Source organism: Myotis myotis, unplaced genomic scaffold (assembly GCF_014108235.1).
Source record: "Myotis myotis isolate mMyoMyo1 unplaced genomic scaffold, mMyoMyo1.p scaffold_m19_p_16, whole genome shotgun sequence".
Lineage (NCBI taxonomy): Eukaryota > Metazoa > Chordata > Mammalia > Chiroptera > Vespertilionidae > Myotis > Myotis myotis.
In genome coordinates this window covers 13,855,953-13,882,484 of record NW_023416320.1, presented here as the reverse complement: position 1 = coordinate 13,882,484, position 26,532 = coordinate 13,855,953, and the positions used below count along the sequence as shown (strand labels likewise).

The 26,532-nt window shown below is 34.8% G+C and overlaps 1 protein-coding gene and 1 pseudogene across 35 annotated transcripts in view; one reads left to right on the top strand and one right to left on the bottom strand.

The window, feature by feature from the left end:
• The window catches only part of RIMS2 (regulating synaptic membrane exocytosis 2), a 342,905-nt gene that overhangs the window by 134,158 nt on the left and 182,215 nt on the right, over window positions 1-26,532 (bottom strand). For 11 of the 35 annotated variants that reach the window (XM_036338001.1, XM_036338008.1, XM_036338003.1 and 8 more), the window contains 2 exons: window positions 10,739-10,918; window positions 9,743-9,852 (listed from right to left, as the gene is read on the bottom strand). In XM_036338001.1, the coding sequence (XP_036193894.1) occupies window positions 9,743-9,852; window positions 10,739-10,918 (290 nt within the window). Of the gene's footprint in view, window positions 1-8,887; window positions 8,921-9,742; window positions 9,853-10,738; window positions 10,919-23,338; window positions 23,405-26,532 lie in introns of all 35 variants that reach the window. The other 24 variants (XM_036338005.1, XM_036338002.1, XM_036338010.1 and 21 more) reach the window with 5 other exon arrangements.
• On the top strand, window positions 17,567-18,029 carry LOC118670745 (annotated as a pseudogene).

Here is a 26,532-nt window from a genome sequence, read left to right as displayed (position 1 = left end):
ACTGAGAGAAAATTATTCTAAATAGTTTCATATTGATTTTCATACACATATTGAAACATGTACAATTAACTGTATTAGAACATTATGCAGTATCTTATATTGCCATTCAATTCAATTCATTTCCCCCTTGGAATTGTTTCTTATGCAAGTTACCTGATCCAGAGTACTAATTTCCTAGACACTACTAAACAACATGTACTGAATAACTGGTTCAGAGTGATGATCACAATCAGGCTTAATCTGACTGTAAATCTAAAGTTTTCGAATTTATAGCAAGACATCACTAAGAAATAATAGTAATGACAGCTAACACATACAAGTATTGTTCTAAGCAATTTAAATATACCAACATTTTTTAAAAAGTCAACTTACAGCGTATCTGCACAGCAAGCAATGTGATTCAGAGTGAACCTGGGGTTAGTTCAAGGCAGAGTCTGCCATTCCCATCCCTCCACGGTACCCAGTGTTCTACCACATTTTTTAGTATCCCTCCCCCCACATCCAACTTTCTCCACTCACAGGCTCTCACTTGCCTCCCATGAAAAGGTGTATGTGCTAACAGCTCTGGTCCGTCCCCTCAGAAACATTCACATTTCAGTGTCTGGAAAGCTTAAAGCTTTATATTATTAAAATAATTAAGCCACCAGAAACTAGCAGAATATAAAGTAATATAACAAATAGTGGGATAAATATTTTCGGCTGAAAATCTACCCAGACCCTCCTGAAAACTTACCTGTTTTTTTTATAAAGTTAGCTCTGAACATATAACACAGTCTTAAGACACTTTAGGTAAGTGACATGCTATATGTTTTACCAGCTATTTTCATTATGTTATCACTCCCCCAAAGCAGGGAATATATCTGATTCATCATTGCATCCTCAATTGCAACCTAGTACAATACACTGAAATCAGCAGATAATGGCTGAACTGAACCAAACCATTAGCTAACAGCTAAAAATAAATGGTTGGAACCCATGCAAGGGGAATGCCATTTATTTGAAAAGACATGCGTGTTTAATGTTTAATGCGTGTTTAACATTAACAAGTCCGGAGACTGGGTGTCAGGACTAGAGACCTGCTCCGATGAGGGTAAGAGGAAGTTAGGCTCTAGAACTCTGCTCTTTATCAGTAAAGGAAAGCCGTTTTATTAAAAGATTTAGAAGGGTCCTTCCAAAGCTAAAAGTCTTGACTCTGAATCTAGGGGTTACACCACAGAACACTGTGCCCTGGTAAACTACAGGCAGATGGCTCAGGGCTAGATGGCTCCACACAGTGAACTGACATCTCAATTTAGAAGACAGACTGAACACAGTTAGTTTCCTTCAAGTATTCAGTTCTCCTGATCGCTCCCCTCAACTCTAAATTTTTATTTTTCTTCCTTTTACAGCCAAACTTGCACTGTCTCCATTTCTCTCCACCATTTTTTTTAAAATAAATTTTTATGTATTTATTCATTTTAGAGAGAGAGGGAAACATTGATTTTCTTGTTCTACTTACTCATGCATTTATTGGTTGATTCTTGTATGTGCCCTGACAGGGGATCGGGGACTCAACTGAGAGGATGGTGTTAAGTCCACCATTGAGACGACGCCCTGACCAACTAAGCTACTGGCCAGAGTCTCTCCACTTCTTTTAAATCCCTCTAATCGCTTTTACCTCCTCTGACTCCACCAAAACTGTTCTTAGTGCAGGTTACCACGGTGACTTCCTACTAGTGATCATTTCACATCACTGATGATTCTCTCGTGTTTCAAGGACTTTCTTTACTTGGTTTTGCTCCAATCTCTCTCTCTCGCTTTGCATTTTAAATCAGAAGAGGGTGGTGTTCAGTCTACCTCTCTACCCAATGCTTGGACATGATTATAGCTGCAATTTACAGTTACTTTTTACTCTGAATATACAGTAGAAGTAGGAACATAGGAACATCCCTTTAACCTTTGGAGTCTTACTCAGGAACTCTCGGTGAGGTTTAAAATAAACAGTAAATTTATCTCTTCCAAAAGAAAACAGCAAGAGGATATATTAGATACCTTAATTATCGGTAGATAATCAAAAGGTTATACTAAATAAAAATGAAAGCATATATAAATATAGAGTTCTCATCTTTCAAATTTTTATTCATTACCTCCTTTCTAGGTCCAACTATGTCACAAGTAGGATTGGTCTACATGAACAATCGTGATGTTTTGCAGTGGAGAGAATTTTTATATAAATCATAAAAAATAAATTGATGATGACTGTGTGACTGAGGCCCCAATAATCACTGTCAGTAGAACCTTTACTTGCAAGATCAAAGGAAGCAATAAGACAGCAGAATAGTCTAGAGGTCAAAGATTTAATAGCATTCAGGGCCAACTAGATGTAAAAAAAAGAGAAAAAAGCCCTGCTGAGAGTACCTCATCAGCTAAATTCATTAACTTAATGTCTTCAGGATTTTGGTTTTTTTCTTGTTAATCTTCACCCGAGGATATTTTTCCATTGATTTTTAGAGAGAGTGGAAGGGAAGGGGAGAGACAGAGAGAGAGAAACATCGATGTAAGAGAGACACATTGATTGGCTGCCTCCCCCATGCCATGCCAGGCCGGGGATCAAACCTGCAACTGAGGTATGGGCTCTGGACCAGGATCTAACCCAGGACCCTTCAGTCTGCAGGCTGATGCTCTGTCCACTGAGCCAAATGGGCCAGGACAATGACTTCATTTGAAGCAGAGAACAGACTGATACATTGGAATGCACTTAAAATATAAAATGGCATTAAATGTTCTTAAAGTTTGTTATACCCTAGTAATTGAACATTTAAGAATATATATTTACTCTTTCAGATCACTGACATATATTTAAGTACATCCAAACATATCCTTTCACAGATGGAAAGTGAAAATCATAGAGGTCAAGAAATAGATAAAAGTGACAAATATGTAAATATACATTGAGAGCTCATTTAATTTTTTGTTTTAAAGAGAATATTCATATTTTATAATGCTTGATTTGATTTTACTTCTTTTGTTATATTATTCTTGCCTTTTTATATCATAGCAGTTTTAAGAATTTTATACATGAAGTGTTAATGAATAATTAACATTCCACAATAAGAAAAATGATTGTATTTTAGTGCTAATTAGATTTCACATGTAACATTATAGACATTTTTTATAAAAGATGAAAATGGAGAAGAAAAAATATATTCAAGACTGAAGGACATTTCAACTACATTACTAAAGGATAAAACTATTCATTTCTTGATATGGCCAAATAACAAGGGTAAACTGTTATAACAGAGAAATTTTAGATGTTGATTTTTTAAGTAAATATTTTAAATGCTAACATTCTAAATCAATGTGTGTAGTTATATTTTATTATCAATCACTACGAAACATACACAGTCCTACTGTTTTTGAGAAAACTTGGTTGGGTTAGTTACAGAATTAAGTCATCAATAGTTATAGGAAAACTAAGTCTAAGTATTAAAATCAATTATCTTTTCTACTCACCTATACAATATATTAATTTGTGTGTATAGAACTGTGAAGTATCTACAAATGTTATAAATATTTGTGACACTTGCCTTTTTTCCCATTATTAGGTGGACTTGGTGTTTCTCCCTCATTGTCTTTGTAACATTGAAAACAGACAAGAGTGATTAATATTAATGTCATGAATGACCCAAATAGAAATCAAGCACACCACAAAAGATGACATCAAGTAAAGTTCATTTCCTTATCTACTTTAAAATTCTGCTTTGAAATATTTTTAAATTCATTTAATTTTAAAACAATTCTGAATTTTAAAAAAATCTATGTTCTGTTTTTATAAATACATAACATTATTACTATTTTCCTTAGAATCTTATTCCTTAACATTATCATCAAAGCAAAACTTCTGATTTTAGTGTCATATATTTCAATAGAAATGAATTTTACTGTAATCCAATAATAAGGAAAGTATTTTAAGACAAATCTCACATTCAGAAATATATTGTAAAATAGCAGACATTAAATACTGGATAACTTAAGTTGGCACTAATAGTTGTATTTATGCTTTTTTAATTTAGAAGAGCATATTCATGCACATCACAAGTCAATACTGAATGTTTAATATGTAGAAAGGCACAATTCACTTCATATTACACTTGCCTTTTTCCCCAATATTAGGTGGGCTCGGAGTTTCTCCCTCATTGTCTTTATAACATTGAAAACAGACAAGAGTGATTAATTCTTCATGTCATTAACAACCCAAATAAAAGTCAAGCACACCACAAAAGATGACATCACACACTAGGAAGCAAATCCATGCACTAAACAGGACACCTCACTGATGAACACAAGAGTAAAGCATGTCCTTCCTATCCTATAAGAAAAGTGATAAAAATACAGATAAAATGAGGAATAATGAGTCATGTTATAAAGTTAGGAAGATTATAGCTATGGTTTTATGCTAATTTAAGAATTGGTGTAATTCACTAACTTAATTTTGAAAATAAAGTATAGGCAACAAACTAGTTCAACAAATGGGCTTCTTTATCTTAGTGAAGTTAAAACAAGTAGAAGTGATATTAACTACTGCTAGAGTCCCCAAACTAACAATATCCTAAAAAAAAAAAAAAATGACTTTACTATGGCAACTGAGTGATGAGCAGTGTGAAGCCTTTCACTATTCCTATGAACTAGTAGTTTATGATATATAGGAATGAGCAATATGAAAACATTAACTGCAAAGCTAAATTAAAATAAAGGTCATTCTTACAGTATTCATAAAAATGTTATTCCTATAGCATTTCAGGAAAATGAAAGAGGTGTGACTTTCTAGTAGTCTGTATACTAGAAATTCGTAACAGAGATAGTTATGCATTTCCATAACCATGCATCTAAACTTGCCTTTGCTTTCATTATCAGAAGTACTCTGCTGATTTTTCTCATCTGTACGACATTAAAAATAGTTATGATTAATTAGCAACTGCAGCTTACGAAGTCTTCTGTCTTAAACTACACACACCATTAAAAAATGTATCCATGAGAATATGTTGCATGCACAACTTACATAATGGCACTGCTTGCACAGTGTTAAAGGACAGAATAAAAGAAACATAAAATACCCTCTACTATCCCTGAATAAAAAATGATGATGAGTAAAAAATGATAAAATTAGATCTAAAGATATTCTGCATTGTTCAAAGAAATTAGAAAGAAGTTTTTTTTTAAACAACAGCTTAGGTATGATTAGGATTCAACTCTGAGTTTCAAATTAAAATAGTAAATACTGGATAAAAGAAGTATATAAAAGTATTTACTGATTATATAATATTTTAAGTTTTATCATTTCAGAAAAATTCTGACAAAGAAAGTGGCAAAATTATGATATTTAAGTATAATAGGGACTTAAAAAAACAAAATGAAGTTCTCTCCATAACCATGGAGAAGGAGGACTCTTAAGGAAGAAATTATAATGATCAATAAACATTAAAGTAATATTGAACTGAGATGAAAAAAAGGTACCTACAGTTAATTTTAATTATTTTAGAGGGAAAATTTTATGTATAAAATTATGATAGTCTCTAAAAGTTTTAATAATTAAAACTTGGAGTTTATATTCTACCCTACATTCACTTGTAATTTGCCTCCCCAAAATCAAAATTCTTCAAAGAGAGGTGAAGACTTCAATGTACCTCTGCTCAGTGTAAACACAAGGTAAAATGTAGCATTTCAGTAGGTACTCAATTGACATTTTTGAATAAATAAATGAACTGAATGTAAAGCTGGGGTAAAAGATAAGTGCAAATCATGGTCAGAAGCACGGCCTATAATTTTAGTTTGATTAAACATTAGGATAATGTTCAAATGGGTGAATTAAGTATTCAGTTAAATTACCTAGATAGCTTATATAATATCTCTCCATTTAAAATTAGGTAATTTACTTTAAAATTAGTACTGGGAAACAATCTGTTCTTTCTTGTACACTTATGAATTTAGAAATGCAAAGTCAGACTTCTAAAACACCCAGTCATTTAGTTTAGACACACAGACAGACCTGCCTTGACCTCGACTCCCTGCTCCTCTCCCCCCTGCTCTTCCACTTGCCCAGTTTCTTCATTAACTTCTGCTTTTGTAAAAGTAAAAAAAGAAAAAGACCAGATATATATATTTGTTACTCTCAAGTGAAACAAAACATTTCAAATTATTCATGATATATTAGTGATTATTAAAAGACTAAGATTATTTTAAACAAGTTTCTGACATGTTATGTAAGCAAATAAGTATACCTGTAATAAATGATCAATCTCCTTTTATAATCACTTTGATTTGTAAAAGAGAAATTGTGGCCCCTAAAATATTAGCTATGGTGATAACTGTGTAAAAATCTGCCTATTGACTTGAAGCATTCTTATAAAAATAAAACTATATAACTTTTCTTCTAGAGAAAAAATATGAGATTATAAACTCTTTTATTTTTACATAATGCCACTATATCAAAGTTAGGGGAAAGTAAAAATATATTAGTAATGCCTTACAGTTGTTTATTACACTGCACTTTCATTATATTGTTTCTATTTTTTCTGGTTCTCAGACAAAGGGATGATTAATGCTATACCACCATCAAGATGAATATATATATATAGTTTTAAATTAATTTCATTAATAGACGGAAATATAACAACCAAAATAAAAAAGAATTAAATTAAGACTTGCTAATTCTTTAGGTGCTGAACAGGATTACAAAATAAAAATGTCATTACTTTTATTCCAAAAGAATGCAATTAAATGATAACTTCTTATAACTTTTTAGAGAGAATCCAAACATAATTTGATTTAGACTATCAGTTGATACTCTATTTTCAGTTATGTCCCTTTTACTTCAGTTAGGAGTTGAAGATCTAAAGAGATATATATCTCCTTTAAAGCTAACGAAAATCACACAATCATATATCTACTGCTCTTTATATCAACATTTATAAAAACACTGTTAAAACCATTCATACTTTTAAGCAAAATAAACCACACAAAACCCCGTTTATTTGAAATTGGAAAGAATAAGGGAGGTTTTGGCTCTCCTCTCTTATTTATAAAAATGGAAAAGCCACAATCAGGGACATTAAAGGAAAACTGTGGTTTTAAAAAATGATATAGGGCAGAAAACAGATAATAAATAGAATGTTTGCTGAGAAGCCCATTAGAAATTTCCTATGCCCTGATGAGGTAGCTCAGTTGGTTAGGGCATCATTCCAGTACGTCAAGGGGGTGGGTTCGATCCCCAGTCAGGGCACATATAAGAATCAACCAATGAACGCATGGAAGTGGAACAGCAAAGCACTCTTCCCTGTTTATTTCTTTCTTTCCTTCCTTCCTTCCTTCTTTCCTTCCTTCCTTCCTTCCTTCCTTCCTTCCTTCCTTCCTTCCTTCCTTCCTTCCTTCCTTCCTTCCCTCCCTCCCTCTTTCCTTCCTTTCTTCCCTTTTCTTCTTCTCTCTCTAAAATCAATAAATAAATTTAAAAAAATTTTTAAACTTCCTCAATCCTGATTTGCAGTATCGGCTCCATGTCAGTTTTCTGGTATACTGTATTTATTATTAAAAAGAATGCAGCTATTCATATTTTAACATTTGATTGCTATAAAATATATTAAATTTACAAAAAAAAATGTCACATGAACTATGTTTCTGGCTTCATATGTCATCAAATAGCATCAAAATTCTATCTTGGAATGACCAAAATTCTATACATCTTATAGAACTTTCCTTATGGAAGGTACTTTTAAAACGATATACCCCATTCTTATGCAAATAATTGAGAAGTATAGAAATGCTGCTGAAATCTTTTGTCAGGCTGCATAACAGACCATTTAGTCACAAAAGCAGTGAGTTGTTAAAAATTATGGCACAAAGCAAACACAAATAACCACAAAATGAAAGCTGATAAGTCATCCAACTACAACAAGAACAAGTCATATAGGGCAATAAAAGTATTGCTGCCTAAAAGCAATGCAGCTGAGAATTCGTTACAAGCAGGTTATGGAATCTGAATCTGAATATAAGTATGTAGAGAATAACAAGATTATTGTAGTGGTGCGTTATACACTATTTAAAGTAGTTGTTCAGTAAGTTGTTCAGTTTTTATATAAACATTTCATGCATTCATTCAACAAATATTGATTGAGGGACTACAATGTGCCAGGCATTATTCTATGTGCTGGAGATTATTCAGTAAATAAAATCATTAAATCTTTAAAGTTACAAAGTCATTTTCAGAAGTGTATAATTAGCAGAGAAATGTTTTATTGTCCTAGTAAATGCATGACACGTCATATATCATGACTCAGTATATTCTCTTGAGTCATAATGTACTGTGACAATAAACCTGCAGGTATTTAACTTGGCTATACTGTAAAACAGTCTTGCTATAACATGAAAAATGATGGAAGAAATGCAAACCACAAACATTATCTAATTCAACAAAGTCCTCTTCTAGAAAGCCAAATTTAATAATTAAAGATCACCATAAATACAAAATGAAATGAGGATGATAACTACAACTAGACTAGGTGTACATCCTCAATGACATAAACACAGATTGCAATTGATACCTTTGGTTGAAGTCTTGCACAAAACAGAATTCTGCTTAAAAGGCAAATTGAATATTTTAAAAAGAGGAAATTTTATCTTGCCATTTAAAAGAAGTTAAACTCTTTGCAGTCTTTTTTGACTGGATCAAAAAATTTAACTCCTGGTCATCATTTCTACGTAAAATGCCAAATACTTTACCAGAAATCACATAAGATAATTTTACATAAAGGTCTATACAACGGAAGGACATCAATTGCAGTTGGGTTTATTTTTTGCTTACGAAGCCCCCCAGAAAGGCTGTCAGCACAAAACAAACCCTCCTTTATGTACAGACCTTCACAAGGTTCTATCTCCTTGACTCCATTGTCTAGGAAAAACAAAATAAAAACAAAACAAAGAAGGGAACCAAAGCACAGGGGTTAAAAACAACAGAAATTTCCAAAGGTACAGAATGTATCATCAATTAAAGAAAAGTAAAATGGTGACTTAATTTTTTTTTTTTTTTTTTTTTTTTTTTTTTGTACAGAGCATCCAGTTACCATATAAAGGGACCATTTAAAAAATAACAATAAAAATTATTATATTCTATCTTCCCATGCTTTTAGAGGTCCTTTAACCAAGAATTTATAGATGGGGGGGGGGGGTATGTTTACCTGTGTGTGAGCAAGTAATGCCTCTTAGGCAAAAATTTTAAAGTATTAAAAAATACGTATTAAAAATATCAGTACAACATGCATCTTTCTTTGCATATTCATGATTACCTTTTTCTGGTACTCCAGTTTTGAGAAGGATCACCATTGTTGTGCATCAGCTAACCAGTCCTTTGCAGTATGTGAAAATTGATTTGGCTAGTTACTAATAAACTTTATGTAACTATCAACAATTACATAAACTTAGCTGTAGCAAAGCTATATCATCTAACTGCTTGTTAAACAAGAGCATTACATTTACTTCTTAAAATGCATTAATTCAAATTTGTAAAATGTGCCAGAGCAGTAATAGGTTATTTTATCTGCAAGTAGTACACATTTTAAATGAAAAAATACATAATATGTAATTACTAGCAAATGCAGCTAAGGCATTCAATTAACCAAAGAAGAAAACTAAGGAAGGTAGGACAAAAAGAATCTTGATTCACCTTAGCTTCCATGTGCATTTCCTACATGACACAATTAGAAATAAAACTTACTTCTCTCCAGGGTTCCCTTTGGTGGAAGTTGTGGAAGTTGCCGGCCTCTTCGTCCTGCCACTGGAGTGCTTGATGGGCTTGTTTGGACAGACCCAGTACGAGGATGAGACCTACGAAATACACATTAATATTCACTTTCAATATAATGAATTAAATACTTTTAATACATTTGCTTCACATGATAGCTGTATAAATGCAATTTTAAAAGAGGTTTAGCTGCTGATTAAAAGGTTAGGAAAGTAAGACACAATATGGATATTTGAATGATTATCTAAACAGCCAAAGATGTTTAAACTTTTGTGTTATATGCGTACATACACAGATACATGCACGGAGAATCCTACAGTAAAAGCCATGGGGTTATTCATGTAAATTCATACAAAAGTAAGAGGAGAATTCTGCAGCTCAAAAAAAATAAAAGGTAATGTCTGACATTTCTTTCTACCAGATTTCAAACTCTTCACTCTAACCTCTCTCCCTTGATCCAAAGAGCTTTTTACTCAGGCTTATTATAGATAACACTTCATTAGAAAATATCTGATGAAACTACAAATAAAACCCTGCACAATTCAACATTCAGCTAGAGAAGGTAATGGGTCATACATGATATTAGTATTGATAGAAAGAAACTAAAAAATCTAGTTTTGTCACTATGATGACTACTCCAACAGTGATGTCTAATGAAGACAAACAATTTCTCCTTGTGTAGAAGAACATGGTAGTCATGAGGTGCGTCATGTGGGGATTTACCCAGGACTACTGATAAATGAGAAATCACAAAACAAATGCAGTCAGGACAGTTCAACGTTTTACAATGGTAGCCACACACTATTATATCCGCTGAATATAAATAGTGTGCTTACACGGAAAAGGTTAGTATTGATTGTTATTAGTGATCAGCCAAGGATGATAGAAGAGACCAGTTAGCTGCTGGGAAAATAAAATGGTGTGCTGGTGGGGCAAAGGGGAAGTTAGTCTGATGGATTTATCTTTCACCTCGATAAGGCAGGTGAAGGAGGGGCAGATCTTCCGGTCATTAATGAAGGCATCGACCTCATGAGGTTTGTGTCGGGTCGCTCAGTGGATCTGGAGCGGGCGGTGGTCCGCTCTAGGACGGGCCGCTGTTCTGTTGATCTGGATCTGTGATAGGGCTGTCTATCTGCTGCTTCACAATCCCTGAAACGTTAGTCAAAAAGCAGCTCAGTCGATCTTTAGTGCCTTTCTGCTATTTGGTTATGATGCATCAAATTGATTTTGAAAAAAAAAAAAGTAATTGTTTAAAATCACTGCGTATGTAAGAAAAAAAAAATTCTCGTCCCCAACATATTCTGAGCAAATTCTTGCTAAACTTTTAAGATTTCTGAAGGAACCCAAATCTGCCTTAAATAGCAATTCCCAGTGAAGATAAATAGGAGTTGGTCAGTTATGTTCAAAGACAAACAAAACTGCCTGCTTTGCGAAGTGAATTCCCTTTGGAATATGTGAAATATGTAAAGTATTCTACTTTAAAAGAATTCAATAAATTTTTCTAACATTTTCAAAAGAGTGGGGGAAAACCATATAAGCACTATTCTCAGTAAACCCCTAAGGCTGTTTATTACACCAAATAAGATATGAAAATATTTTCAACACAATCACTGTGTACTGATACACCTGAACATTCAAATAGAAGGATCCAGATGTTCTAAGAAAACAGAGCTACTTTGCAGTCTGTAGCCATCTTTAACCACGGTCTATAAGAAAAACCACTGGATAGAAAACTGGTAAATCAGCCAATCTCTGACATCTATCTCAGTGCAATTCAGTGATGCCAACCAATACAATTCAGAATGGGTATGAACTGATTGAAATAATAATGGTTCTGAAACAATGTGATCACTTTGACCACAAATAAATCAACATCAACTCCTGATCCTTGATGAGAGGAATCTACCATTGTTGATTTCTTTTTTTAGCCCTGGAGTCTATCATAATGCTTTTATATCTAATATGTGGCCAATGAATGTTTTCTAATGCAAACCCCATTTTCAGTGAGCCAACCCTAAAAATACTAATGTTGACTCTAGAACTCTAAATAATACATAATCTAAAATACACTGCAAATCAAACTATTACCTCCCCATCTAGTTGTAACCACAGAAATAGTAATGCTTATATATTATAAACTAGAGGCCCGATGCACGAAGATTCGTGCAAGAATGGGCATTTCTTCCCCTGGATGCCCGCACCGCCTTCACTCTGGCCCGGAGCCGCCTTCCCGCTTTCCCACGCTACTCAGAGGCCCTGAGAGGCTGGGACAGTGTGGACCGCCTGCGTCGTAGCCATGGCGACAACGCAAACATCCCGCCCCCGGCCACTCGGTGCCTGCGTATGCAAATTAACCCACCAGCTTTGTTGAGTTAATTTGCATACTCACTCCTGATTGGCTGATGGGCATCACAAAGATACTGTCAATTTGCAACTTTCTCTTTTATTAGTGTAGATGGTAAAGCAAGAATTAGTTTCCCTCATAACTAATGTATCAAGGATGTCCACTTTACCTATAAATTCTCTCAGTCTTATTTTTTGTAAAGAAATGCAAACAATTTAAAATTAAATAAGAAAGGACACAATTTCCCATATGTAATTAACTATATGGCATACAATTTCAGATCAATAGATTAAATGACATTGTAGGAAGTGAATACTGGGTTTATTCTACAATGTATCTTATCATTATCTGTCACTTTTATTCAAGGGTAATATATAAATCAAATAGTTTTTAAATATTTTGAAGTCCATGTACCATAATACGATTTATTTCCTAGATATTTTTATATGTGTATCCAGCAAATGCCAAAAAGCTGAGATTAAATATAAATACATATACAATATTCAATTACTTGTCAAAAAGAGGGAAAAAGGCAACTTGGTAGTTTAAAAACTCATAATTCTATTTTTATTTTTAAAAAATAACTATTTTAGAGAAAACACTTCTTTTAGAAATATGCTCAATAATTTGTTAGATTATTGGTGTACATACTTATGAATATATTTATCACAATAGATAACCAGAATCAAAGGGATATATATTCTTAGATTCCTTAAAAACCTATTTTTAGACAGTATCAATATTTATATTATTTTCACATTTCCTAAGTTAATAATTGAACTATCTCTTATAAAACATATAGTAACAAAACTTAGTGGAATATCTATGCCTACCCAAACAGAAATTCAGGCTATTTAATTTACTTATACAAAATTTGATTTATTCTGATTCTATCAAGCAATTTTTCCAAGTGAAAAGTGAAATGTTAAGATAGACACACCTTCACTTCTTTGACACTATATTTTTAATAACTGGAATATGTCATTGTGAGTGAAATCCAGGGAATCATTTGAATTGTGTTGCTATGTTCTTTGTCCTTTAAATGGTTCTGCTATTTATAAAGCAAATGGGTCACTCCTTAGGAAATATCCCTCAAAAATATATCTTTTTATCGAAAAAGTTGTTTGAAGACTATAATCAGTTTTAAATTTTACTTACATTGTCTCTTCACTTCATAAATAATATAAATTATTTCCATTGTGTGAAATGGAAAATCTGTTAAAAAGTAAAACATGAAAAGAACCACAGATGGAGGCAGAGATTCCTGAAATGCTCCACCACAGTAAGTGGGATGGAAAGCTGCCATATTTTAAATCTGATTACACAACAGAAGGTCAAGGGAACTTCTGCTCCCACGACAGGTCTTACTAGATAAGAACTAAGAGCATCGAAAGCAGCCAAGCCTAAGCCTCATGAAACGCCCAGTCTCATAGCAGGTTTTCCAGGTGATTGAAATTTAAAGCTTGACAACCTACACTTAGTCAATTTTCATTTTAAGATAACATAAATAATTAATTCTGAATACAGAGTAGCAACTGAGATGTGGGAAATAACGGAAAACCATTTACAATGCATAAAACATTTTAGTGCCTATTTGGGTTTCTTAACTTGGGGTCTGTATTTCAAGGTAAGTAATTTCCTTTGCAACCCTACTTGTGTACTTTATTTTACTTTATGCATTTTATTTATTTTCATTTTTATTGATTTTAGAGAGGAAGGGAGAGGGAGAGAGAAACATCAGTGATGAGAGAGAATCATTGACTGACTCTCTCCTGCACGTCCCCTACTAGGGATCGAGCCTGCAACCTGGGCATGTGCCCTTGACCAGAATCGAACTGGGACCTTTCAGTCCACAGGCTGATGCTCTATCCACTGAGCCAAACTGGCGAGGGCTTACTTTATGCATTTTAAAACATTATTCAAAAAAAGGTGGCCATAGGTTTTACAAGATTGCCAAAGGTTTAGAACCACTCACATAAAAATTTAAATCTTTCTTAGGTAAATAATTGGTTGTCTTTCAGAAAGTGATTTAATATATGTCATGGTTCTATCTTTAAAAAAATTGGTTATATTTTCTAATATATGTTTTAAATAGTTCACTTTTTATACATGTCATTTACCTGGATAGATTGCTGCTCTGCCCTATGTAGCGGCTGCTATTCCAAAATGCAAGCATTTGGAGAGGACACAGTTGAATAGCCCTCTGCACACAGAGCTAACTCACATTGACTGGCAGCATTGTAACAGGAGCCAGTAATTGTTACACCAGCTTTGACAGCACATACTGGCACACGATGCTATTGAGATCAGGATTTCTGAAGAAAAAATAATTTTATAATCACCCAGTGAAACTGCCATTTTCAGTCATTTTTCCTCTCAGTATAGTTGCTCTTAAAAGATTTAAAAAAAAAAAAAAAATTCCAGGTATCTGCCACAGCTTCCTGCTTATTTCACCAGTGTTGCTACTTATTTATCCTATTTTAAATCAAGTACAAGGAATTTATGCAGTATAGCAGGAAGAATAGGCCACAGAACATTCTTTCCGTAACCACTAATATCAACCATCACAATGATACAACTCCAAATCAACATAAGCTCAATGCAGGGTATCTCTCTCGATATGACAGAATACGAACACTACTCAAAAATTTAAAACAACCAGCACAATGCAAAGTTTCAAAGTAATAACTCAGATATGTCAGTGAAAATTGTCCTAAAATATAACTCAGACCCTGCAGTCTATGCTTAAATCAGTCGTATTTCATGTTTATATTGTAAAGATGCCCTAGTAAACCTAACAGGATTTCTTTAAAAATAAATCTTGTAAAAAAGTAAAGCTGTTTGCCCTAGCTGGTTTGGCTCAGTGGGTAGAGCATCGGCCTCTGGACTAAAGGGTCCCAGGTTCGATTCCAGCAGAGGACACATGCCTAGGTTGTGGGCTCGATTCCCCCCATCCCCCAGTAGGGGGTGGGCAGGAGGCAGCCAATCAATGATTCTCTCTCATCATTGATGTTTCTATCTCTCTATCCCTCTCCCTTCCTCTCTGAAATCAATAAAAATATATTTTTTTTAAAAAAGTAAAGCTGTTTAGGAATTAGTTTTTATTTCTATAAAGAAATTATTTCTGCCAGAACTGGTTTGGCTCAATGGATAGAGCGTCAGCCTGCAGACTCAAGGGTCCCAGGTTCGATTCCAGTCAAGGGCATGTACCTTGGTTGCGGGCACATCCCCAGTGGGGAGCGTGCAGGAGGCAGCTGATTGATGTTTCTCTCTCATTGATGTTTCTAACTCTCTATCCCTCTCTCTTCCTCTCTGTAAAAAATCAATAAAATATATTTTTTAAAAAGAAATTATTTCTTTCCAAAGCTGAAATATTTAAAAGATTATGTCTCTCTGGGGGCAAGGAGTATAATCTCAGGCTTGGTGTAAGAAATGCCTCCCTATACCCACACTGTGTAATACAGTAAACTGATTCACACAACAGAAGCATTATACCTTCGATAAAATAGCTTAAATGTCTAGAGATTTTCTGAACATGAGCTGCATAGTATAAGAAATAAATACATAATAAAATTTTTAAATGAAAAAAAATTTAAATGAGACATTTTAGGGTAATTAATGTAACATATATAGGTATAATGTTTTAAAGTAATTTAAAGTAATTTAAATTAATTACTTTAAATAATTTAAAGTAATCATATGGCTCAACTATATAATTTTCATGTTCATCATAATGTAAGAGGTAAAAGTTTAACTTTTAAAAAAACTCTAGTTTATATTAGTTTAGCATTGCTTTCAAAGTTAAAGAAATTGCAAGACACAAAACACTCACCATGGAAATCATGGTAAATAGGAACATTTTGTGTACAAATAGAAACACTTTATTATTTTGGTGGAAGATAGATTAATTTATCCTTAGGAATGACATCATTTCTCCATAGGGCATTTCTGTACAGTTAAACATAAATTATGTATTTTGTTAAAAGTAATTAAGCTTATTAAAAATAACAGCAATGACTAGAGTCAGCCATGTTAATAACAATCTAAAATGGGAAAATGTCAATAAAACATATGATGAGAGACAGCAAGACAGCTTTAATTTAGAAAAACGTATTACTATTACCCATAAGCATGAATTATCATCAAAAAGAGAAGTGTCTCATGTCTAGAGAAGTATACTGGAAACAGCAAGAAGAAAAGGTTAAAAATAAAAAGGTTAAATATCCTAATTTCCTCAAGAATAATAGGATCAAATACAATAATGTATTATTTATATGCACACAGAGAAACATATAAGATGTAAATACCTTGAGAATATTTTGATTATCTTATTAAGTACTTATAACTTTTGTTAATTTTTACTTCAAAAAAAACCAATACCCCACCAGAAACAAAACCATGAATAAGCAGGATTATTTATTTAGCAACAATTAAAATGCAGCAAATTAACACATCTTTAAAATATATACTTTCAAAATCCTGAGAGAAAATATAATTACCAACTTCTATCTATAAGATTTTTATTTTACTAAATAAGTAGTTTCCATTTTCAATGGATGGTAAAGTTTAATAACATTTTTCAATTGTAAGAAATTCAAGATATTCTACCAAGGATTTGGCCCTGTTTTCCCTTCCTAAATCCTTAAAAATTCCATAAAATACCAAACATTTTAAAGATGTAGATCAAAGGACAGAATTATGCATTGTTTTTCTTTATAAGAATAAATGTAATGAGGCATGGTCCTCACATTAGAATATCTGAGTGTTAGGTTCAACAATTTCACTGATCAACTTTTTTAAAAATATATTTTATTGATTTTTTTACAGACAGGAAGGGAGAGGGATAGAGAGTCAGAAACATCGATGAGAGAAAAACATCGATCAGCTGCCTCCTGCACACTCCCTACTGGGGATGTGCCTGCAACCAAAGTACACGCTCTTGACCGGAATCGAACCTGGGACCCTTGAGTCCGCAGGCTAATGCTCTATCCACTAAGCCAAACCAGTTAGGGCTCACTGATCAACTTTGAACAATTCTTTAGCCTTCTGTTTGCTAGCTTTACATTGATAGTGGAATGGGTATAGTGCAAATTCCTCATACACAGTACTGCCTGCTGCCTTAGCTGTCAATTCATAACCTCAGACCAAATCACACACAAAGTATACAAAGGCAGCTATCTGAGGGTCATATAATACACACACACACACACACACAGACACACACACACACACACACATTTTCAGGCATAAATACTCTCTGCGTTAGCCTCTACTGATTACATGATACCTAACAGTCAACAAAAAATTACTAGAATCACCAGAAATCAAGAAAAATAAGTCACACTGTCAAGAGGCAAAGCAATCAACAGAGTCAGGCTCAGAGGTGACACATGTTGTAATAACAGATAGGGATTTAAAATAAGCATGATTGATGTTAAAGATATAGAGGAAAGATGGATAACACACACACACACACACACACACAGCTGCAGAAATTTCAGCAGAGAGATGAAACCATAAGAGAGTCAAATAGGAGGCCTGTGGTGGAGAAGACAAGGTGCTGCGAGGTTCTTGCAGCGTGGGTGGGTGGGCTGGAGGCAAGTGAAGAGCAGCACTTGGAGGACACGATGAAGATCCATCCACTACTGGAGTTCTGTGTCCTGTGCTGAGATTCACCAGGACTCAATTTGGGCTGCGGTGGGGTCCTGGGGTGATATCTGTTAGAGCCCAGCAGGCAGCTAAGCTAACCTCTGACCCCACTAATATGCCTGTGGTGTGTCTAGAGATAATGAAAATATTATCATCCAGAAAGGCAAAGACATCATGGTAGCAGGGCACAAAATGGCCTCTGGAGGTCTCCTATCAGTCCTCATCAGCCTCACATGGGACTTGATGCTACCGACGCTCATTATCTAAAAGAGCTGTTAAAGTTGGAGCAGTTTAGGCCAATCATTTAATACGCGTTGGGCACTTTTTCATTAATTTTAGATAAGTCCACAGTGTCAAAAAGTAGCTTATCAAAATATTAGTAAGAAACGTTATGCTCTGAGGCAGCAGACCTAGATCACTTTGTATGTTGAATTTTTTGTCTTCAATATAAATCTGACTGGAAGAAAAAAATGTCAAATGGAAATGCTAGGAACGGCAGAAAATAGAATACGGCAATATGTTAGTTTGGAAATTAGCTTGGAGTCATTTTATGGAGATCTAAAAATGCCCAGTTAATAAGTTTAAACATTTCATTTAATTAAATGAAAATTAAATCCATTTAATTTTCTATTAGAGTGACCAAAAGCTTCTGAACAAAAGTAAATTTTAAGTAATTAATTATGAAGAACAATTCAGCCATAGCATATAGAATGAGTTATAGTAGGAAAAGGCTGACATTTAGTAAGAGGGAAAGGAATGGATGATAACTATAAATCACAATGTACAAAATATACAATGTACAGTATTCGAACACACACGTTATAAAGAATTATAGAAACAAAATGTCAGGGTCAGACAGAATCTCAGAAGTCATGTAAACCACTCTTTCGTTGTAAAAATAAGCCAACTATGGCCCACAGAAACTTGGACAAAGTTACACAATTGGATGTTTTCTGAGCTAGAACTTGAATTGAGCTTTCTTAATTCTAAAGCCTGTAAACTTCTTTGGTAGCAAAAATGTGTGTGTGTTTTTCTCTTAACCCTTTGTACGTCATAAGTGTCTATAGACGCAAGCAAATTGATTTTTTAAATTAAATTCAAAATATCATGGCGTGTCGGGATGGTTTCCGTTTTGGACGTGTGACAGTTAACTGTCAATGAATGCTGACAAATCACCCTATGAATTAAATGTAGAAATGAATAAGCCAAAGAAAAAACCTGAAATTCCCTGCCTCCAAAAGAAAATGATCTATTACCAGAAATAGAAGAATTCTTGAGAGGGAATGATAATAACTCGAACGTCAATTTTAGAGAGAAAGTAATTTGCAAAGTAATTGTACAGTATTAATATTTCATTTCACTATTTGTTGACTAAGTAGTTATTTCAATACTATTTATAATGCCCAGGCACTCTACTAGGTATTAGAAGTTTTGGTCAAAGCTATAGCAATGGTAGGATATAGGACAACATATGGTCACAAAGTTGAGGACATGAGAAGTAGAGAAGGAGATAAGAACAGTCAAGGGGTAGAATGAGAATCAGAATAGTACTTCATTAGAGAAACAAAAGAAAAAGAAGAAGGAATTAGCCCTGTTGGTATGGCTTAGTTGGTTGGAGTATCACCCTGTACACTAAAAGGTCATGGGGTTTGATTCCCAGTCAGGACACATATCCAGGTTATGGGCTTGATCCCTGGTGGGGGTGCATGCAGGAGGCGGCTGATCAATACTTATCTCTCATATTGAAGTTTCTCTCCCTCTCCAAGACACAAAATGAAAGAGAGAGGGGGAGGGACAGGGAGGAGGAGGAGGAGGAGGAGGAAGAGGAGGAAGAGGAGGAAAAGGAGGAGGAGGAGGAGGAGGAGGAGGAGGAGGAGGAGGGAATCTAATTCTAAATTTTTATATGTAGCCTAAACTTCTTTAAAGCTATCAAGATATTTATTTCACTCCTTTGATTCCTCTTTTAAAACCTCCAACTCCACCTTTGTTAAGGTAGCACATGCACCCAGGTACCCAAGTTATGAGCCTGGGAGTGTTTCTTGACTCTCTGCTCCCCCTCAACACCCAAATCCTTTTATTTACCAAGTATTATAGATTTTAATTGATTAAATCTCTTGTCTCTCTGTATCTCCATTGACTATCTTACCTAGTTCAGGCCCTCAAAGAGTTTCTGTTGTCCTAGACCTGTGGTCGGCAAACTGCGGCTCTTTGGCCCCTTGAGTGTGGCTCTTCCACAAAATACCACATGCGGGCGCGCACATACAGTGCGATTGAAACTTCCTGGCCCATGCGCAGAAGTTGGTATTTTGTAGAAGAGCCACACTCAAGGGGCCAAAGAGCCGCATGTGGCTCGTGAGCCGCAGTTTGCCGACCACTGTCCTAGACCATGGCAAATATCCCAATACATACTTTTCTTTTCTATAACCTTTACTTTCAAATCAACCATCCAGAGTCTCTAGAGTATAATTCTACAGTGAACATATTATAGCCATCCCCTAATTAAAACTCCTCAAAGAACCTGTATATGTAAGCAAGTAAAGAAAGTGAAGACTAATAGGGAAAGCTTAAGGGTCAAGAGGGAAGAGTTCCTCTATTAACATAAAAGAACTGATGAGGTAGAAGTAACTCAACGAAAGAATGAAAAAGAACCATGTGGAGTTCTGGTCCAAGAGTGGAGTATTTGAATTAAGATTTCAAAGGCTTGTCAAGGGCAGGGGTAAAAAAAAAAAGGAGACATATGTAATACTCTTTGTAATACTTTAAGCAATAAAAAAAAATATTTCAAAGGCAGAAAAATTTGAAGTGATCATAAGACTCAGAGTATGGTCATGGTGGTGACTGACTGAAGTAGAATTGGAGGTAAAGTCCACTCCCTCGTATTTGAAACAGTCAAAGAAGTAAGTGGGAGCTGAATAGATCATTCAGATGAATTCTAACATCAAAGTGATGAAGAAGACTAAAGCCAGGCGCTAAAAAATTCAGCAATTAAAATAGAATAACCAAGAGATCAACAGATGATACGAACATGAAAGGGCAATGGGTGGTTGTGCTAAGTTGCATTACATATAAAGGTACAGAAGTTTAAAACAAGAAGCATAGACTGTTATGGTAATACTAGAGGCCTGGTGCACAGACTCGTGCACCAGTGAGATCCCTCGGCCTGGCCTGCAGGGATCGGGCCAAAACCAGCTCTCTGACATCCCCTGAGGGGTCCCAGGTTGTGAGAGGGCAGTTCTTGGGTGACGGACCTCGGAATTGGGCTCCCTTCTCTCTGGTTCTGGGTGAGTCACCTGAGAACCACAGCTGCAAGTCACAGCAGCTCAGCAGCTCCTGCGTTGAGCATCTGCCCCCTCGTGGTCAGTGAGCGTCATAGCTACCTGCTGATCACTTAGGCTTTTATATATATAGATATGTAGGAGAATGGGGAGATGATTAGATAAGCTTTCATATCTTCAGTAATCCCAGAATCTCAGTGCACTAAGATGAGGTCAGAGGAACTGAGTAACTCGGAAAGGCGGCAGAGTGAAAACAAATGATCCAAGTCCCTTTTTTAAAAAAAGCAAAGTAAGGGAATGTAAAATGAAAAATTCAGTATCGCTTTTCTTACTTCTGTGGAAGAGGCACACAAATGCAACAGGCAAGGAGCCTCCAGAAGATGCAAGGTGTATAAGCATATACTCTGGTTCTCAGTTTGGGTAGTAGATTTGTGGTTGTTCATTTCATTATGTTTTGAAATGTGCACACATTCTTTTCTATGTATCAGACTGATAATGATAAAAGAAAATACTTTAAAAAGCAATGAAAGAACTTCAATCTTACAAAATCTACCCAATCTGTCTTATGCATAGACTCACAAATTTGAATAATTTAAATGACAGCAAACCTTACAATAAGGTATTTGAAAACTTGTTTTTTAAAACTGATTTCCCTATCTGTGTTTTACTTTAATGCAAATATTAATGATATTGTGTTTCCTGACACAAACCAAATCATGGCACACAAAAAACAATTCAGAAATGCATCCTTCAAAATAGGCCAGCTAGGTTGAGAATTGTTAAGTATTGTGAAATTAATAACCAACCAAGAAATGATCAAGAACTGATTCTATCCATGTTGATTTATTGAACGAATAAGTAATATGAGGCAGACAATCTATGTATTGATAATTAAAATTAGGAAAATACAGAATGTAAAAAATATGGTGCATGGTTTTAACTTACAGTGAAATGAAGATACCAGAGTAAGTGGAATAAGCCTATAATCAGTAATGTCTCATTCATGTCACCTACCTTAAGAAAAGTCTTGGTTAATTATGAGGACAGTTATGTAACCATGTTTCCATATATTTTTAAGATAAATGTATAACCATTGCAACCAAAAAATAGTCTAAATGTTACATACAGCAATATTAAAAATAAAAAATATAACAACAAATTAAGAATTATTTAGTGTTAAGCAAAATAAAAGGAAAAGGGACTGAGAAAATGCTAAGGAAATTAAATATAGTAATAATCCCTATAATATAATAAACTGAAAGGCATTCAATTTTAATTACATTTACTGAAAGACATCACAAAACTTGAACTATTAGGAATATATTGTTAATGGTATCTTTTATGTTTCCTTCCACATTTATCTACATCATTTCAATCCTTAGAAATTTACTCATTATTTTTCAATAATTTTTATTAACTCTTAATTATCTAAATTATTAACTATTTTATTAACTCTTAATTAACTAAATTGATAGGATAAAAGTGATCACACATAACTCAAATCACTTTGAAATGATAGAACACAGCATCTAATTCCTTATCTAAACTAGCTGAACCCACCATATTATCATTGCCATTCTCTTCTCTGCCTATAGGACCTCAAAATGTTGTCCTTGAACTGGCTCAAATCCCTAAAGCTACATATAGGCCTTCTTTCCCTTCTTTTCCTACGTAATCCTCCCTTCTGTTAAATGCCACGTAATTGACATTTCCCTCCAATATAAGGAGAATGGTGGTAGATGAGAAATGAACAAAGATTTCCCCACTGACCCAGTATTCTCCATAGATCTAAAATAATCTACAAGATGACCAAGGAGCAGATTACAGCCACCTTTGACAAGGTAACCATAAACCAATCAGTTCATCCTCAGCACTTCAGGACTGACTCCTCCACTGTTGAAGGAGGGAAGCGGGTTGCTGAGATATGTACAAATCAACCAGTGGTGTCTAAATACCTAATTATGAACTCTGTTGAGGAAGGTGAGCAGCCAAACGTAATTAAACTGTATTAGATCCTTCTAGGAAATCAAGAGTTAATTGGAGTTCTTGGAAAACTAAAATTTTAGAATCATCAAAGATAGGATCCTAACTCATTAAAAGGAAGCAGCATTTTTGACATGTTACTACAATCAAAGAGTTTATATTGCTCTATTTTCTATTATTTTATAAGGATGATGTACCCATATTTCATTATAACCATATGTATATATAAATGAATTAGAAGTAGAAATGAATTATATCATATTAATAGACAGGCACATGCAATTCTATGAACAGACTCAATTGTAAGAAAAAGTATACCTGCCATCCCTGTGATGACGTTCAATGGTCTGACTGTGTCTGGAGCGAGGTAGAGTAAGAAAGTGACTGCAAGCGTGGCAGAAACAAGAACATAAATGAGACTCAGGAAAGAAATGAAAAGGTATAGTTTAATTTAAAAAGTGAGATTAAAAAAAGGTAAGCAGATAGTAAGCAAAGCAAATGGAAATTGTTACTGGAAAGCTTGCTCTTTCCACCCAATGTCCATGTGGTATGTCAGCGATAAAGATTAAAATATTCTAAATATTCTAAAATAAAACACAACAAAAGATAACAAATTGAGATCTAAATAAATCATATTCCAAAATAAATTCTTGTCAGTTACTACTCAAACATCTTCAGCACAATCTGTAAAATGTTACACAATATAGATGCTTTCCAATTTTTTGGGAGGAAAGGTGAGGAGAGAAAAATAACAAAATAACCAGAAAGCTCAGAAGAAAATAATAAAAGAGGCAAATTTTAATACTTGTGCATACTCGGGAGATTTTATAAGGCAATTATTTCTTCTTCACCCATTAATAACTTAAAAGGCTTTCTTTATAAATTCAATTTAGTAAAGAACAAACTGATTCAAATCATTTCTGATTAACTGTATTTATTAAATTTATAGGATATTATCCATTTTTCCATTCGTTATTTTTATTATGTTTATTGCATGCTATTGGCTCTGCTGCATTCCATGCCTCATGTCCACCATAGTCATCAAAGCACACACGGATCTTTCAGCCCTCTGTGATTCTCTTCTTTGCACTAATTGAAAATTTTCCTATTTTCTTAAAACCTGTATTGCTATTTTCTTAAAACACTTAATTTTGGCAGATGATCACTGCCTTTCAGTAAAAAATAGAAACCAACCTTGAACTCTCTCAACTTCCATTCTTCTACCTCTAAATATAGAGCAAACACATATTTATATTTTCACTTGTCCTTTTCTTCTTCACCAAAGGAAGAAATTCCTCTACTTGTAATTCTACTTCCCACATGGCCTTGCTTCATTCATTATTGTCTACTAGAGGCTTGGTGCACAGATTCGTGCACGGGTGGGGCCCCTCAGCCTGGCCTATGCCCACTCGCAATCCAGGACCCTGAGGGATGCAGCAGTGCTGAAGTGGCAGGGGGCTGGGGAGGAGCCCCACCTGGGGCTGGGCGCAGCTCCACAGCTGCTCATCCCGGCCCTGCTGCGCCTGCCACAACCCCTCAGTAGCGCTGCCTGCCGTGGAGGCGGGAGCGGCTCCCGTCACCGCAGCTGCGCTCGCCAGCAGTGAGCCTGGCTTCTCACTGAGTGGGCGCTCCCGCTGTGGGAGTGCACTGACCACCAGGGGGCAGCTCCTGCGTTGAGCATCTGTCCCCTGGTAGTCAGTGCGCTTCATAGTGGCCAGTCGACCAGTTGCTTAGGCTTTTATATATATAGATTACATTCCTCAAGTACACTTAATCCTAAAAATAAAAGCTTAACGGAACTTGCCTTCCTTACAAGCCCTTGCATCTCTGTGACTTTCCTTGACTTTTGCCTCCACAATTCTCTTGAAGTTGTCCTGTGAATGTTATCTTTGAAATTCTAGAAAAATCCTTTAATCTTTTCTTAATCTTCATCATACTGCATGTATCTATGGTATTCGACAGACATTGATTTTCAACCTCTATTTCTTGATACTCCTCTCTTGGTTTCTCAACACAATTTTTCTGGCTATAAAAATCATATCTATTTAACACTTAACTATGTGCCAAGTACTCCATTAAACTTTGTCTACTTTATCCCATTTACTTCTCATAAAAACTCTTTGAGGTGGGTTCTAGTATTCCCACCGACAGAGACACAGCTATGAGTGCTTGCCCATAGCCATATAGTAAGTAGCAGCACTGGGTTTCAAGCTCAGGGCTTCCTTAATCTAAAATTCAGGATCTTAACATTTGTACATATGGCTTGGTCTCTTGCTTCTTTATTCATTTCATCTACTAGATTCCCTTTTTCTGTATTCTTAGGTGCAGTGGTTTCCCAAGATTTAATCTTTGACCTTCCTTATATTCCAAAAAATTCTCTGTATCAGCAGTTCTCAACCTGTGGATCGCGACCCCTTTGGGGGTCGAATGACCCTTTCACAGGGTCGCCTAAGAAAACACATATATAATCACATATTGTTTTTGTGATTAGTCACTATGCTTTAATTATGTTCAATTTGTAACAATGAAAATACATCCTGCATATCAGATATTTACATGACGATTCATAACAGTAGCAAAATTACAGTTATGAAGTAGCAATGAAAATAATTTTATGGTTGGGGGTCACCACAACATGAGGAACTGTATTAAAGGGTCTCGGCATTAGGAAGGTTGAGAACCACTGCTCTATATAATATTACTTGTTCTTATGGTGCAAACTCTAGCTTTAGCCTTAATTTTTCTTTGGGTTTCACAACGCATTTCCAGCGGCCTTCTGGGCTCTTCACATGGCTGCTTGAATGTCCTGCAGACTCTTCAGAAAAACACATGCTAATTGTGAGGCTTGACCAAGTCATTTGCCTATTCGGACATCTGGTGCTACACCAGACACACAAAAAGGATTGCAAAGTGAAAATATAAGATATAACACCCTTAAGTAATGAATAGCCTTGGTTTTTGTAAAGCCAAGTTTCCAACAATCTCAATTTAATACAAAACTCTCTGCTTGTCTATAATATTGTTAATGTTTTGCTACTCCATAGTTCCTAAAATATACTCAGTATGATTTAACTATCTTAAAATGTGTTCCTTAAATGTAATAAATAAAATGTTGCATTGTTTTTGTAAAATGAATTCTCTTTTCATTTACTTTCTCTATATTATCAAACTTTCAGAGATGTGTTTCACCTCATAGTTGATCACTAAAAGGGCCCCAAAGGCTAAGTAGGAATGGGTTTGACACTTTCTGCCAGCTCGTTGCCTAATAAAAAACTGAGAAGTGGCTCAAGAGTGTCAGGAATCTCAGAGACCCATATAGGAGGGTATTTTTCTTCTTAAAATATAAATGTATTAATTGAATTAATTGAAGTTTATGAATGAACATATCTGTTAATTATAGTTGTTTCTTATAATGCTAAAAGTATTGACAAAAAAATTCTGAGAGGTCCTACATTAAATTACAGTGGTTGGGAGTAAGAGAAAGAGAGAAGAGTATTTAGCCCATTAACAGC